At 36.7% G+C, this 17,283-nt stretch overlaps 1 protein-coding gene across 13 annotated transcripts in view; it reads right to left on the reverse strand.

Moving 5' to 3' along the window:
• The window catches only part of LOC121329758 (pleckstrin homology domain-containing family A member 7-like), a 117,211-nt gene that overhangs the window by 93,072 nt on the left and 6,856 nt on the right, over window positions 1–17,283 (reverse strand). The window contains exons 1-2 of one of the 13 annotated variants that reach the window (XM_041275527.1): window positions 4,705–4,793; window positions 4,576–4,591 (exon numbers count right to left, since the gene is read on the reverse strand). The exons of 10 other annotated variants lie outside the window; for them this stretch is intronic. Coding sequence is in view for 1 of the 3 variants with exons in the window: in XM_041275516.1 (XP_041131450.1) it covers window positions 4,705–4,895 (191 nt within the window). In the remaining 2 variants the exon portion in view is untranslated. Of the gene's footprint in view, window positions 1–4,575; window positions 4,592–4,704; window positions 4,982–17,194; window positions 17,257–17,283 lie in introns of those variants that run through there. 2 more of the 13 variants (XM_041275529.1, XM_041275516.1) reach the window with 2 other exon arrangements.

The following is a 17,283-nucleotide window of genomic DNA, read 5'->3' on the forward strand; positions in this document are numbered from 1 at the left end:
GAACACAGAGCCGCCTCTGAAACTCTGCATCACCCTGCAGGTGTCACTTATCTGCTGCTGGGCCTTTGAAAAAAAATTCATAAATAATTCAAGAAATAAAAAAGGCAAATGGGGCTATGGAGACACGTTGACGACAGCGGACTACGATGTTTTTGACCTGTAGGTCACATTCTCAACTTCAGCCAGGGTCAGAAGTGAACGTAAGTGATTTGGATCTGCACGGTATTAGAGGCTTGAGCAAAATGCAGTCTCAGACTAGTTTGCAGTAAACAAGAGTACACAACAAAGACACTGCTGTTTACTGTGCTCTACCTGGCACTGTGGTTAACCAGTTAAATTCAAACCACCCAACATATGTACAATATTAAAAATGCCTGATGCTTGAACCAAATCATTTCACCCCAAACTGTTAAATCACTTTCTTTTTTTTTTTTAAAAAGGAAAGTAATTATAAGCCTAGTTTCAAGTTTATTTGTGGATTGGTAACTTTGTTGGGTGCACTTTTCCTTCCCAATATGCCAATGAATCTGGAGTAAAGACCTTTGAGAATCTAGTCCTTTTTGTATTTCATTTAGAGCCTCATTTCACTAAACGGTGGTAAATTACCTATAACACTGTGTGATAAGAGAAACCCATACTGTGCGCAAAAAGGAAGGCATGTCCACTCTATTCACTAATATAATATGCACAAATAAGGCGAGCTAAATTATTCATTTGCCAGTCATCAAAATGCTGCACGCTGTATACACCCTTTATTTTAGTATATGGGCACTCCAAAGGATGGGTAGTCCGGCTCTCACTTTGTCAGAATGACAGCGACAAAGGAGGCACCAGCCACATCTTCAGTGGGTTTCCTTAGGATGAGGGGAGGCGAACCGGTGTTACGCAGACTTCTGTATCCCCTTAGATTTGACGCCTGCGTAGATCAAGATCACTATATGTGAAGGCTTGATGTTTTTGAACAGTGTTTACATGCAATGCTTGCCATACACGTCCTGCTTTGAAAAAATGTATCTCCACAGGCATGGAATCATGCAGGGATACAGAATTCTGTGTAAACCCAGGAATGTCTTGTTTTGAGACTGTCAAAACAGAGAAACATAAAATAATTAACTGAAAACAAATATTTGTTTGTTCATCTTTATCCCCCTCTGGTTCATTCTGAAGGTAATCCAGTACCGAACGTTGTCTAAATATAAATGTGTTTCTTTTAAAGGGATAGCAAGTGTGCGGTTTATTTCTTTTAAGAAACTTTAACCTTCCAGCTGCTTATCAGGCGATTTCGACATGCTGCACAGGCCAGTCACAATTTGTGCAGCACTCACTGTTGTATTTTACATGACAAATCCTGGAAAAAAATTAAATACAGTACCTAAAAGCTGATAAATGCTTTTATCATGTTTCCCACATAGCACTATTTGTGGTCTGCTCTATTTATATCGGCATTTAGATAGACAACGCCTGGTTTTAATAAGCTGTAAACTTAACATGCGCTGAGACACTTAGGAAAATTAGCACCGCAGTATTAGTGGAGAGAATTTGAATACATTTCCATGGATAATCATTATTAATCGTATGTAAATGACTCGCATGCGGTATCTTTTTCCACAAGATTCATTTCGAGTGCAAAGTCATTTGCCACTGGTTAGTGAATATAGCAAGTGTACAATGCACACAGCAAACGGGCTTACTGCACGGTAAACTGGTTACCGCTGTTTAGTGCCCAAGGCCCTTAGTGTTTTATTTAAAAGCAGGGAAAAAACTGATAATCTAATAAAGTTCTAACCCCTTGAGTTATCATATTCTGAAAACTATTGATAGTCTGAATTGCCCATCCTTGAATAAACAAATTACTGAACCAGGCATGTTTTATTAATAAAAGGATTCAGACATAATTCTACAATATGTCCAAGTAAAAATGACTTAACACTTGATAATGAATATAAAAATAGGTAAGCCCTAATGAAAGTGGAAATTCTTCATTAAAAAAACATGAACAAAGTTCAAAAATATAATTTCACTCCTTGACATCATACATTTTGTACTACTGTAAGAGCTAGTTTTGCTTCAAAGTTTAAAGGACTTGAAGGTTTGAAGGATTTGCCTAAATGAAAATGTATCAAATTACATGACTACAGCTTGTGTTCTGATTTTGTCAAAGAAAAAATGATTTGGAATTCAGTGTGTTCAAATTGCACAGGTCGGTAGTTCAGTCCACAGCAGACAGATACAAGTTCTTAGCATTGCTGTGACACTGTCACTCTGGGTTTTGCTTCCAGGGAATGTATTGGGGCCTAACATCATATAAAAAGATTACATCTTTTGATTCTTACTACTGTTAAGTTAAAAGGCTCAGGTAATGGATGTCTTCATTGACAAACACAGCATGCAAAATTAATTCCTGCCTACAGGTATTTTCACATTAAAAGTATTAAAACCCACTGTGAAATCCACATCTCTCGATCACGTGGTGTGGTGCGTTAATGGCAGCGGATAACGCACAAAACTTTTCAATGATGCTTAAAAAATGACTTTCAAACACATTTCATCCATTTGGAACAACCCGTTTTCCTTTTACAAAGTTGAATATATGCGGAAACTTTTGCTCAAGGTGAAATGTGCACTTTTTTTGATACTGTGTTTTTCCGAGATTAGTAAAATCCTGTATTCCACTTTAGATATTAGCAAAGCATAGCTGCTTTGAAATTGTCATTGCATACTCAGCTGTAGTAATGGTATGACTCAAGTGCAAACACACTGGGATGCCTGTGTCTCCACCTGGAATCTTCATACAGCCTTGTCTACTGTACAAACAACTGCAGTTTCCTTTCCAGTACCAATCAACACATTTAATAATATACTAATACACCCACCCCTCGTTACATCATCCCTCACTATACTGCGGATTCGAATATATCGTGGTCATGGAGTTGGATCCCCATTTTTACAGTCTAACTGGGTATACCTTAGCTGCAACATACATAGGCAATTTCACTTAGAATTACTGTAAGTTTTATTTCGTATTGCACACCACAAAAAAAGTATTAAAAAAAGCATTAATATCATATTGTTATCATATACACACGCATTGCACAATAAAAAAGCAAATGAAATATCTACTTGCTGAAGCAGTTTTTATTTTAGCCAGTGAGGTGTTGACGTGTGGCAGCAGCAATTCACTAGCACCCTTGGGGGTGCTGGATTTATATTGGACCCTGAAGCCCCCAATAAAACGAGGCAGAGCTTGTACAGCATTTGTTATTAGCCTATTTGTTTTTCTATGGGTCTCTCACTATAGCATGGCTCTCCATATATAGCGGATTTATATTGGACCCCGACACCCACGATATATCGAGTGGGTGGTGTGTAATAAAAATTGGATGCATCCAGTCTATGTACAGAACATGAGTTACTATTCCATTTGTAATTCTGGTGTTGCTCACATACATCAACAGTTGAAGGAGCTTAACTGAATGCATCACATTCTGATCCACCAACGTGTGTCTTACGACTTCACTAGCATCCCACTACAGTTAACAAGACTTTTGTAAGTTATAATAAATATGTAGTCAATATGCATGTCCCTTTGTTTTATACGCTGTTACATAATTTCAAGAAAGCAACAAGCCAAATAATGGATAACCATCTGTGTCCCTAATGTATGCCGGACACTAATGAGCTACTGCAGTTTTTGTGAATGCGGTTTCATTATTAATCTCCTGTATATAACAAACACACAAGGTCAGTAGTTATGTTGTTGAGGATTCAGTATGCCTTTAAATAGCATAAACTTAGAATTGGCCTTTAGCAGTAAATCCCAGTTTTGCAGAAAAAAAAAAATCACTGCTGGCAAATTTTCACAGTGAAGCAAGGTGAGTGAATTCTTTGGGGTCTTTTCAATTGCTCTTACAGTGGTTGATCCAAATACCTCTTCAATTTTTAATAAAGGGCCCTATGCAATAAGGTTTTGAAAACCAAATGACTATTTTTATTTGTAAAATGATATAAAAACATAGCCAGGCAGGATCCTATTTTAATGATTTAAAAGATGCTGGTATTTAAATATCTGTCTATATTTAAGTCAATGTCTATATTGACTGAAAAGACACCTGTGTTTTTAAGAACATAAAACGAGTATTGTGAAACATCTTAACTATATCATATTTTCACTTATACACATTGCTCACACTCAGTTTTGGCATAGTTACACAGTCTGAAGAGAGATATAAAGTTTGCAGTACTAGAAATATTAATTTATCTGATGGTGTTTATTGACAACAGTGTGAAGTCAGAATACAGCAAGGCTGAAACAATATTGATTCAAATGTAAAGGAATTTTTTTTTTTATTTTATTTTATTTTTTCCTAGCCAGATAAGTGATTCTGAAAATGTACAGTATCTATTAAAAAAAAAACAAAGTTTTAAATGTACCATTTGTTAATAAATACAAGCTTAAGAATTAAGGATTAAATAGACATAACTCCAAGGAAAATCAATCTAAAAAAGCACATCAATGCAATGGACATAGTTTAATAGTTTGAGTAACTTTTTAAAACAAACATGTCGTTAACATACCTATTCTCTGCCACAGCTGTAAATACAAAAATCAGAACCTTTAGTACAACATCAAAAGCAATAACAACGAAGCATCAATCACAGCCTATAAAAAGGCTGAAATGTTATTGATTGCTCATAGAGACTTACTTCAACCTCTTTACAGCAGCAGGATGCCTCTTCTTTTTCTCTATTCTAGCTAGCCCCTGTTTGTAATTAGGTTTTGGTCTTCTCAGGCACCTCCAAACAAGGCAGCTCCAACAGGTCCCTATTCTACGCCTGCCATAGCGTCTGCTTCGAGAGGGTTTTCTTTTTGGCAGTCTCTCTGAAGACTGTTCCATTCTGTACAGCGTACATGATTACGGTCACCTTGTGTAAAAATGCTAATTTATTCACTGAAGACCCTGGGTTAAATATCACAAGTCACACTGTGACTACTGGAATGCCTACAATGTCCCAGTACAAGCCAAACCCACCCACTGTACACGCATATCAATACTGCCTTTGTTTGTTTGTTTTTGTGTTTTGTCTTGTCATCTCCCTGTTGGTTTGATTACAAAATTAAATGTGATGCATCCATCGGGATATAAAGGATATTAAATATAATCATTTACTCACATTGAAGGAAAATAATAACACATTACCTTTCAAATTTACATTTCAAATTTCCACACATTTATTTTTATGATGAAGACATTGATAACATTATTTTTCATCAGTGTCCTTTATCATTAGGTTACAGTCTACAGCTCTTAATATAATTTAAAAAGGATCAACATTAAGACAGTAAGAGTTGACTTTATCAGGACCAATAACACGTCAAAAAAAAAAAGAAAGAAGTATCATCCCCTTCTGGCAGACCTCTGGCATTATTGCTTTTGCTCTGCTGAGAAACTATGAGGACTTCATATGCACCAACACCCATCACAAAGAAATCATTTTCATGAAGTTTTGACTTTATTTTCGTGTCTGCTCGGAACCCCCATTGGTAACCAAAGAGAACAAAAGTGCTTGATAGGTTAAGACTTTAAATCATTTCCATGCATCAGAACTGAAAATGTTTTTTTCTACTTTTTTTTTCTAATAGTGTTACAGAGCTTGCAAAATGAAACTGTGAACCCCCTTCAGGAGGCCCTTTCCTATTGTTGCTATATTGCAGACAATTTCCTTCCATAGAGGAAATTATTAACCAGGCATGGCTGAGCAATCTGCTATCAAGATTGACCAAACACAATTTAATTGTCCAGCCTGTAACACACCTCTGAATGACGCACAAGAAACTGGAAACTTGCCGATACATTTTCTACACAGTTTGTGTCATCTTCACAACTTAAAGTAACAGCCTGCCAAATGAGCACTGAATACGTTTGCAAAGTAAATTGGTCAAATCACCCATTTCTTCTGCAGAATGAATAAAACCAGCTGATGCATTTGCTGTGCTAGTGACTCAGCAGAACGTGAGCGAAGCTGAAGACTGGTTTAGTGTAAGCCTTCTTAACAGGTCACCTGAAATGCCTTTTTTCTCCAGGAATTGAGGTGAATATGGAATGACCTTGAGGGATTAACCCCTTGGTGCCCAAATATTACTTTTTAAATTAATTGCAGGACACCATCATTGGGGTAAACTACTGTATTTCATCATAACCAGACCTACTGCTGAGCTCTATTTTTGATTGGTAGGCAAGACCAATTTCATAGATGTGGGCCATCAACTACCTTTAGATTTGATGCTTAAAAATGACTGGCTGAAAAATCAAAAAGGGATACATTACTAAAGGTTTTCTATAACCTAAAGGATTATTAATTTTCATTGTAATTTGCACTGCACAAAGCGATTGCATGATTGATGCTACTCATTTGAATATGGCAACACTGTGGATTCAACAGCTTCTACATGTCTATTTTATACAATTTGCCTATGCCTGTGTAAAACTGCAATCATGCAAAGCAATATACAGTATATCTTTATAAAAGTTCTATGGAGGTCAATATTTTTACACTTTCAATACAAGTAGAACTGCAACAGTTTAAGTACTCAGGGGCAACAAATTGCAATGAATTTCTAGACCTGTAAAAAAAAAAAAAAAGACACAAGTTCAACAAACAGTTAAGGGTTTGATTAAATACCTTTAAAAACAAAGAGCTTAAATAGCTAGTCTTGGGTCTGGCATTCACTGATCGAACAATATCTGTCACATACAAAGGTATGAGCACATAGATCTGATCAAGTAAATACTGCCTTCCCAACACCAGCCGTAAGTTCCATCACAAAGCAATCTCCAGCAGGAAAAGCAGATAACTGTGGACAGTTTCACTTACATAGAACTTCTTCAATGTCTGTCAGCTTGTATCAGTTAGGGGTAATAACCACTCCTTAAAAATATATTTTATCTCCTGCCATTAGCTCAGCAGCAAGTCTGTTATCAGTATGCCATTTATTTTACAGAATTGGTTTCCACTTTAACTCAAGTGAAGACAAGGCATCTGCCACAACACTATTTAGTTCCTGTTATATATTATTGCTCAAGCTGACCTCTGCATAGAGTCCTGGACTTAGGTTGTGATGCTCATAACCTGCTACAAAGGAAGCTAATTTATAGAGTGATGGCAGGATGAAATAAAGTCTGGAGATCTGTAGCCTTATGTTTAGACTGTTATGCTAATAACAGGTAAGCAAATATCTGCTGAAAGTTATTGCCTCTTTAAATCACATGTACTGTAGTTACTCAGGGCTCTACTTCCTTCTTCCTCCACTGTTGTGGGAATAGTGACAAATGCAAAGTCAGTGCCTTAAAATAAGCCCTTGCTTACAAGAACAAAAAACACACAGCAGAACCATCAGGACATAGACAAAGGTAAGTGCGCTTGAAAATGGCTGTATGGACAACAATTTAAAATGCTGGGGGTTCAAATTTGGAACTACATATTCCATTGCTTTAATTGGGTTTAATAACCACTGTTTAAAAAGGACAATTTGACAAGATGTTGCTACTGCAATCAATAAAGATAGACACATTAAAATACATAGTATCTTCTGTTAGTGTAATATAAGTTTTTACCAGCACCCGAAGAGCCACAGACATTCACATGGGTAACAAAGGTTTGCCAAGCCCCAATGACCTTACTATATGGCACCTGTGTTATGTGGCATCTTCCCCAGTTTTTTTAATTCTTAAGAGTAAAAGAATGATTTTGTAAGATACACTTATTGATTTAGCCGCACAAATAGAATAATCACCTAAAAGTACTATAAAGTTTAAAAGAGCGAACAATGGCTTTCAAAAAGTGAAGGATAGTGGAAGATAGAAATCTGCACAGTCTGCAAGTTCTGTTCATTCAAACAGGATGAGATACAGGGCCCTGTTAAGTTCTGTAAAAACCAGTTCCATTTGCCAAGAAAGCGTCCTAGACAAGTTCAATTTCATACCAAGATTGGCCCCTTACGGTTTTCACAACCTGTTCTGCGCAATCCATATAATCCCAGCCATAGCACACAGACAAGGCTCGATTCATGACAAACAAAAAATATGCATGTTTTGAACAACTGAAACATACATGTGTTCAAGTCAGACAGGCTTTTATTAGGTTACCTAAAACACACAAAATTAAAAGCAGCTTACTTTTCTCAGACCAATGCTTATGACATTCACTTCTACTATCAATAAGTATTAGGTTTTCACAGTGCAGTCAACAATCGGACAACAAAAAATGTTACTAAGCTACGAACAGTGGTCATGACATAGGGTAACTTCTTTTCCATGCAGTCTCATAGTGATGTCAGGGCTGTAACTACCCTGACTATGTTTATAATGTAAATAAAATGTTGGAAAGCCCAATACACTGGGGGCATGCACGACTGGCAGAGTGATTTATGCTTCCATTACGATGATTAAAAGCATGACATTCAAAATTTACTTTGTTAATCAGCACAGATAAGAATTTCCAACGACAAATACAGTGCACCTGTACAGTATATACTTACAACATTTCAACAGAATCTCACAGCAAAAATAAGAAATGGAAACAAAAATTTGACCAAAGACAGCTAGGTGCCGGTTCCTACTGTACTGTAGATAAGACAATTCTCCTGAATATTATTAGTATAAAATTAATGCATACCACAGTATTCATACACATACACTTCTGAATGTAATTATTTGCTTATTAATGTTATGTTGCACTAGCCCAACTTCCTAAAATGTATCTCCTGCAATGCTTGTGAATATATATGCAAATTACATTTTGGCAGTAAAGACCTTTAATAATAAACACATTACTTAAGTTCGGTTTTAAAATAAATCACATATTGGTGAGGTTCTGAAGAAAGAGCCAGAGACGATTGTGGCTTCTCGCGTCTGACTGAACTGCACATCGTTAACATATGCAGGTCAAGGCACGGCCTTGATGCAGGCATAACAAAAACAAACAAAACCAAAAAAAAAAAAAAAAAAAAAAAAAAAAACACACCTTGCTCCTCTCTAATGGTGCATCGAGAAAGCGAGCATGCAGACATCTAAAACCCTTACGTTTAGTTGGTTGTCCCAGAACAGCAAGGAGAAATTACTCCTACGAGTCCTACCTTTTTTGTGAAAAGAAAAAACAAAACGTCACGTTCATTTTACAAAAACTACAGTAGTAACAAGCGAGGAGTTTGAAATTCTTTAGGTCATCTACATTTTCTTGAATTTTACTATCATTTTACAGGTTAAAACATCCTTTTTCAGCCCCTGGGTCTTCTTTTTATATGTCTACTCAAAGTGTGCTGTTGTTATTTCTGTCCCCCTGGATAATCTCTACAGAAATGCATGTATTCTCCTTCACCTTCACGATTTGTAATTTGGGCTTTTATAAAATGTGTATTGTCTTTAGGATTTGAATTACGCAATGTCATAAGAAGTGAAACCAAGGCTAATTCTTTTTTTTTTTTTTCTGGCAAACTGGCTTCTATTGGTACCTGACAAACAGCCTCACAACAGCTTCTTTTTAGCCCTTGTTTGGTGGCAATAAAAGGCGCATTTGGGAGGCACACTTTTAAAAGTCAAGTCACTGACTAGCAATTTAAAAAGCTAAGTTGGTCAGGTTGACATGCTACAGAAGGAAAATGATTACCCATGAGCCAGTGCAAAAAAAAGTCAAATAAGTTTAAAACAGACTGAACGAGCTTCTATCAAACACACATTTGTCTACAATGTTCTCTTCACAAAATGCCCCATAAATGTTTTTCCTCTGGTTTTCCAAGTAATTCATGACAAATCTAAAACCAAACAACCACTTCAGATGTTCAATTTTATTTTATTTTTATTTAAAAAAAAACAGGCAGGTTAGTCATTCTTCTGCATATATTAGCGGAGATAAAACCACTAAATAGACTTTTTGAAGAACTATCAGGAATTGTCATGTAGACAAGGGGCAGAGCATTATTAGACACAGGGCACAATATTAAGTAATTTCTATTGCAACATGTTTAACTGACTCGTTGGCTGCATCATTCAGTCAAAGCAACATTCTTCCCTCTCCATATACAATGGTTGTCAGTCCTTTTCCACATTTCCAATTTGTTCTCCAAGCTACTGTACAGAACTGCCTTGGGATTCTTGAATTGTCCAGTTATTCCTCACGACAATGAATGTTACATTTCCACTGGTTGTACTTTGAATGGCTCAACATATGAAACTGACCTGTGGGCGAACCAAGTCTGCTGGGATAGTCCAGGCAATGTCACTTCTACTTTTATACAGTGATGTTAAAATGTAAACAGAGTTGCAAATGATAGAGAGGGCGTTCGTCCCACTTCGACTGTTTGTAACAATGAGGTCTACTGTAAACAGCAGGAAAGTAAGCCATTTTTTGTCTGAGAAACAGGAGACTGTAGCTGTTTTAAGTGAGAAGCTGAACGTCAACATGAGCACAGAAAAGGAAATGGGAGATGTTTTATCCCCTCAAACAAACTTTAATCACAGTATGGAAATCACTAAAGAGCAAGTTAAGATGTTTTGCATTTAAATCTGTGTATTTTTATTTAAAAAATTATTTATAATGAAGTTCTTTAGTTTCCCCACCCTATTGTACCTCACTTCTTCAATCCCCATTCCAGTTTGTATTTTAATGGAGCTCCCCTCCAAATTACACTGATGAAGGCGAAGTCTACTTAAAGTACTGCAGTTTTACCTCCTAATAAATGGTTTCCAACACATTTTACGATAGCTTTCAGTCTAGTGCTTTAATTATAGAACTTAAATATTAATACATAGTCGATTTTAGCACTTTGCAGTTGCAGTCTTGGCAGTAATTACCATCTAGTCTAGATTATGCCTCTGCGTCTAAATGCTTAATGTATAGAAAATCTACTGGTGTGAAAATAATACCAACTCACTCCTTAATAGGTTCAGAATGGATGGGGGTGGCACTAGACTGTACTCAATAATATGCCAAGACTATTCCATTGTGGACCTGAAGCCAACAGGTTGACATTATAGCCACCTGAGATTTAAAATATACACAATGCTCATCCCAAGACTAATGCTGGCCTCAAACTGGAATTTCAATTACAGCTGTGATTTCAACATGAAATAGTTCTTCGTTACAGTTTGTCTGGTAAATATCAGAATTCAGGATAACTGGAACATATCACAGTTCTGATATACACAAAAACAGAACTTACTCCCCAGGGCTACAGACAAAAGAACATTTCAGTTGGGATAAATGAAAGTGAATTTGATTATACCAACCAGGGCCTAATCAACAATCCTGCTATTGTGCAGACAAACACATTTCCAGCAACCTGCTGTACAAGAAACAAGCTGTTTTTTTTTTATCCTAACAACTTTCAAAAAATACTTTTTTTTTTTTACTCTGAATATAAGATGACCATGGAGAATATGTTCTAGTAATAGGCTTTTCATATTTACATCTCTATTCAAGGACATCCTAAAACCTCATATGGCTTTCAAGCACATTAAATAGTCAAGGCTTCTGTCAAACATGGCACTGGCAGCAACTTTTGAATTTTTTTAATTAACATTTCTCAAGGACCCATATTATTGCACCTATGTAGTTGAGTGACCTAATTCTCTCTCGTATTTATTGGTAAGTTTTAATACAGTATTACTGATTTTTTTTATTTTATTTTTTTATTAGAAAGCTTGTAGGTTGTTATTGTCATTCTTGTGCATCGGTACCACGCATCACAAACAGTACAGAATACAGGTAGCGCTATTACATTATCATGTTGCCAAACCAAAGTCTAATTTTATTTCATCTTGCTTGACAATTGTGTTTTGCTGTTGGTAGACTTAGCAAAGCACTGTTTTTGGAAGCCCAGGTTAAAGGACAAAAAGGCAGCTAACACACTTGCAGCATGATATACTACAGCCTAAAAACGATCACTCTCAATCAGTATAGATTTGTGAATTACATATATATGAATTACTTATATTCACACAGTGCATGTAATTTAACCAGTAGGTAGCTGCATTTGTCATTATGCCAGGTCATTTGCACAGGCACAGTACAATGCACAGGTAAAGACAACACAGCTTTTAAAACATATGCACTGGTGTTGCTCTATGACACTAATATTTCACCAAACTACTGTGCACGGCCAGTGAAGTCCTGGCACTGACCTTGAACAACAAGGTAATTTCATCTTCACGCCAAACTGTCTATTCACATTAACTATCCGAAGAACTGAAACCTACTGTGTTTGCAAAAGTAGCTGACCATGTAATGCCCTGACCTTCAAAACAGACAGGGTGTGTCTTTGAATCCCAGTCTGAAAGCATGAGCGGGAACCTAAACCAGCTCAGAACACCTACCTGTTAAACTAATGTGAAAGTTTTTGAAAGAGTTTGTGAAAGAGTCTGAAGTTTCATTAAATTCACATCATATTATTATAAGCTCACATTTTTCAATCTACAATAGTACATTCCACAGCATTCCACCATGCTGTATGTTTGTCCCAACAGCATATGTATCACTAAAAGTTCATTTATTATTTAAAATGAATCACTACAGAAAAGTCTATGGAGATACCATACCTCAACATTCACGAGAACTTTATGTAGACAGCAGCAATATGCATATTAAAACATTAGAAAATAAAACCACCACAGTAGAACAACAAATGCATGGAAATGCTGATCAGTTTCTGCCTCCACATGTTTATACATGATTTTAGTCATAATGCTAAAAGTCAAGTACTTCAAAAAAGAAATACTTTAAAGCCATTTAAAGAATGAGCAAATTCTAAATGAAACCAAGAAGTACTGGGAGTGCTGTCAACACACCATTCCACTTTCCCGTCAAGGGCTGGGCCATGCTGGCATCTTACATTTAAAAAAAATAATGCAATACTTTTTTTTTTTTTTTTTTTTTTTAAACAGTGTCTCAGTCTGTAGAAAACAAATGTCACCTGTGTCACCAATGTACATGCATTTCTGTGCAGTGGACATCTATACAGAAACTAAAGCAGAGCAAGAGCATAAACTTCACCTACACAGTAATCTGTCGTGTATCCGCCTGTCACATCTCTGCCCTAATTTTTTATTCGCCACGATCAACCTCTTCAGCAACGTTAGTTTAGAGACTGTAGATCCTACCAAAGTTTTCATACTCTGTGTTGTATGTGCTCCGTGCGTTGCCATTGCTGGTAGTGTCACGTGAGGTGTTCAGTGTGCTGATATGTAAATAAATCCTGCTTTATAAGGGGCGATCAACCTCCGTCCCGATTTCCTGCCTGTCACTCGGCAGCGAATGCACAGCTACTTTGTCACAGCTACTTTGTCAGAAGCATTAATACCCTGTATCTTTCTAAACAAGGGATTTAGAGGAGCGCCTTAATAAAAGCTGAATCTCAAAACAATAATTGTGTGAATAGTGACTGTTACAGCTGTGTATAATGCAATTTAAAACAGGATTAATTCATCCTACTGTACATATCCACCTTGACTCACCGCAGTCGCATTACTGTATTATACAAAGTGTGTTTCATGCAGACACAAAAAAACAGGTGTAATAACAAATACCATTATTTTATTTAAGAAGTTAAAGCTTCCTCAAAATAAATAAATAAATACATAAATAAATACTTTGAGGGAGGAGAGGGGCAACTTGGTTTAAACAAGTACATTAAGCTAACATTTAAACTGAAGAGGGGTTGACAGAGCCTATACTAAGATGTGGTACTGTGCAAGTCCTTTCTGGTGTTTTGGCCTCGTCCACACCTCTCTTCCTCATGTTTCATTTCTCTCTCCTCCTGCCTATTTTCACACTCCCTTTCTCTTTAATCTGTCAAAGTAAAGAAAAAAAAGTAACACTCAGTGTTCCATCTATATTCATAGAAGTACACCAACACAGTGTAGTATATTCAACAGCTCCACAGCTGCAGATCTAAAACCACCACTGTTTCAATAATTAATAAAAGGTACCAAGGTTCTGAAAATCAAGCATCCAACAATGCATGTTAGCCCCTGGTTATTTCTATAAGGAGGGGATTTAGAGCAATTGTATAGACCCCAGTATTTGTAGTGCACTAAGAAAAAATATCTAATTCACCTAGCCAAGGCATATATAAATGTTATATAAAAAGGAGGCTATATGATCTATGTAAGTGGATGCTCTATGTTGTCTTTACAAAGTATAGTCCTGATGCACTTCCTCAGGTAACTTGCCCTACACAACTGTTTTTTTTTGTTTTATATATATATATATATATATATATATATATATATATATATATATATATATATATATATATAATTTTAAAAATTATATTTAACACAAATAAAAGCAGCACATACCTCTACTACTGTAGGCTACTTATGGTTTATAATTAACTTTAAAACCTGTTAATTGTTAACCTGTACTAATGAACCCTGCTACAGCAGAACAGTGTAAAGAGAGTCAAAATACAGTACTTCCTCTTGCCCACAGCCCAGGGTACCACACTGATAGAGAACTGCCTGTTGTTAAGAACATAAGAACATAAGAAAGTTTACAAACGAGAGGAGGCCATTCGGCCCATCTTGCTCGTTTGGTTGTTAGTAGCTTATTGATCCCAAAATCTCATCAAGCAGCTTCTTGAAGGATCCCAGGGTGTCAGCTTCAACAACATTACTGGGGAGTTGATTCCAGACCCTCACAATTCTCTGTGTAAAAAAGTGTCTCCTATTTTCTGTTCTGAATGCCCCTTTTTCTAAACTCCATTTGTGACCCCCTGTTATTATAGCACCCTGCCTTGTTTTGAAATGACTGAAGTACAGTTTAGTTTTCCTTTAACAAGTGGTGGTTCAAACCCTGACCTGCTCTGTCCTTGGGCCCACAATCCCTAACTGTTCCGCAAACTGACAAAAGAGACAATGTTCCTCGTCAGAATGCAAGATCAAAACAGGAAGCTCAAACCAGTTTACTGCAATAAATCAGATATTATTTTAGTAGCTCTGACATTTATCCTTTAATGTATCTCTGTGCCTCACTGTTGTGGTTGAGGTCTTTAAAACGCAACCACCAGCAGGCCGCACAATATCCCTGTTCATGTTGTAGCCTATAAAAGTGTCAGTAGCAACACATTTTTTAAATTATTCTCACCGACCTTTATAAATGCACCACTGCCATGCTAAAATCCTCTTCATTCTTTTCAACTGTCACCAGATTACATAATTGTTCTTGATGTCATGTACCGGCAGCCTTAAACAGTAAATTGATGTCCTACAAAGCGCTAAACTCAAGAACAACTTAATTACTAATTATTCTGTACCGCTGAGCTGGTTGCATGCACGGATAACAGTGCCCTGAAGACAACTAACTGAATGAGCCTTTCTTTTCATATTACTGAAGATCTACGGATTGGGTTCCAAGTCAGAGCACACATGTTATCCATGAGCATCCAGTTACTAGACAAAGTGGATTTATTTGTGGGCAAGAAACCACAACCTTTTCATTTTAATAGTTGACTTTTTTTTTTTTTTAAAGAAACAAGTTTCATTTTTTACCACTTGGCTATTACATTTTCAACATAACATTTACGATTGTAGCCATGTGATCTAGAGGAACTCCATAAACACTGAAGTTTTGTCAAAATGCTTGATTACCTTTTAAGATTTTTGATTGAGTGTTAACCTCAGTTTGTAGTTAAAAAAAATAAATAAATAAATATAAAAAAAACTTGGCGTCTGGGCACTGTCAGGATGAGAACAGCAAGAGCTCACATGCCTTGCATCCATAATGTTCAACCTTTAAAAGAGGCAGTGTTCACACTACATTCCTCCTTTCAGCCTTCTGTCCTTTTAACTGTTTAAATAACCATTTAAGATCATTAAAAAGATAGTAAAGACATATACAGTAAAAGTTATGTGAAACTAACGTTTCAAAACATATTGTGCATCCTTCTAATCTACACTGCAATGTACATTAGGCAGGATTATGACAGTTCTTAGAAAATAAAGCCAGGGTTCTGAGGCAGGCTATTCATAAAAATCCAAAGGCTACACACTTCGAAGGCCTCTTTAGTGTAAAAGCTTTAATGATGCTAGTTTGAAAATGGCTGCCTGTATGTCACAGGCGATTCGAGACAGGGCAGTAACATTTTGGTTTGTCTTTTCTCCGCAGTCAGTCATGTTGCCGTTTGTGTACTCGGACAGTCACGTCTTTTGCCAATACATGCATCACTGTACTGTACACAGGCTATTTGAGAAGCAAAAAATTGTTCAAAAAGTGCATCTTAAATTCAAAGGAATAAGGTATTTGCTTTAGTGAGCATTTCCTTCAAATCTTAAACACTATCAAACAGGTACAGTAAGAATGATGAAGAATCACACCAAACCTACATACACTACTGTAACAACGATAGTGCCCTTTCGCCGATAAATGCAGAATCTCTGGGCTATAAAATAGAAGCAGGTTTAAACAAATCGCACAGTCTAATTAGGCTTGAACAGAGGTCCACACACACAAAAAAGCATCTTGAGCTACAAATTCAAGTGAGGAATGCATTGCCTGCAGCCAGAGATGAATGAGCAATGAAAGATCAGTACATTGCTAGGGACCCCACAAGAGCACTGCTGTTCATTCTATGACAGCCGTCTCGTTGCAACATACTGGGAATACTTTGGTCAGCCTTATCAGAAACAGCTCTTTGCCAATAAACTTGCTCCATGGTTTGTTTCAATTACATCTCATAGTGCAACAATGCCTTTATCTTGTCGCAACGCAACTTATGTCAATCTACATATTTTGTAATTATTTGAGAAATAAACAATTCCAGGCTGCTTAATTACCAAAAATGCTTAAGTATGGATCTTCACTGAATATTTTTTGCCAATTCATTTTGCTATCAAATCTCAGAAATTCTACTCCCCTACAACATTCCCTTCATAGTGTTGCAAACGTGACAACAAAAGGTATGTGATCCTGTTTCATTCCAGTATTCACCCAGCCAGACTTTAGTCTGCTATTAATTGTCTGCAGAATGAAAGGGTTTGACAAAGGTAATACTGCTGTATGGGAAGTCAATGACTTGCACTTGCTTGGAGAATGCAAAGGCTCACAGAGTGACTCAGTACACAAGGTTTCAACACGAAGGGGCAGAGATTAAATCATAAAATATACAGTGCCCACAATACCTCCCATCAGATTTAAAACACACCTGACAGGAATGGTAGGGTCAGGTGATCAATGTTGACCAATCACTGGGTGTCCGGCCAAGTTCCCTCTCAGTATCACCTGATAAAATAC

The sequence above is a fragment of the Polyodon spathula genome, chromosome 17, assembly GCF_017654505.1.
Source record: "Polyodon spathula isolate WHYD16114869_AA chromosome 17, ASM1765450v1, whole genome shotgun sequence".
NCBI classification, from domain to species: Eukaryota; Metazoa; Chordata; class Actinopteri; order Acipenseriformes; family Polyodontidae; genus Polyodon; species Polyodon spathula.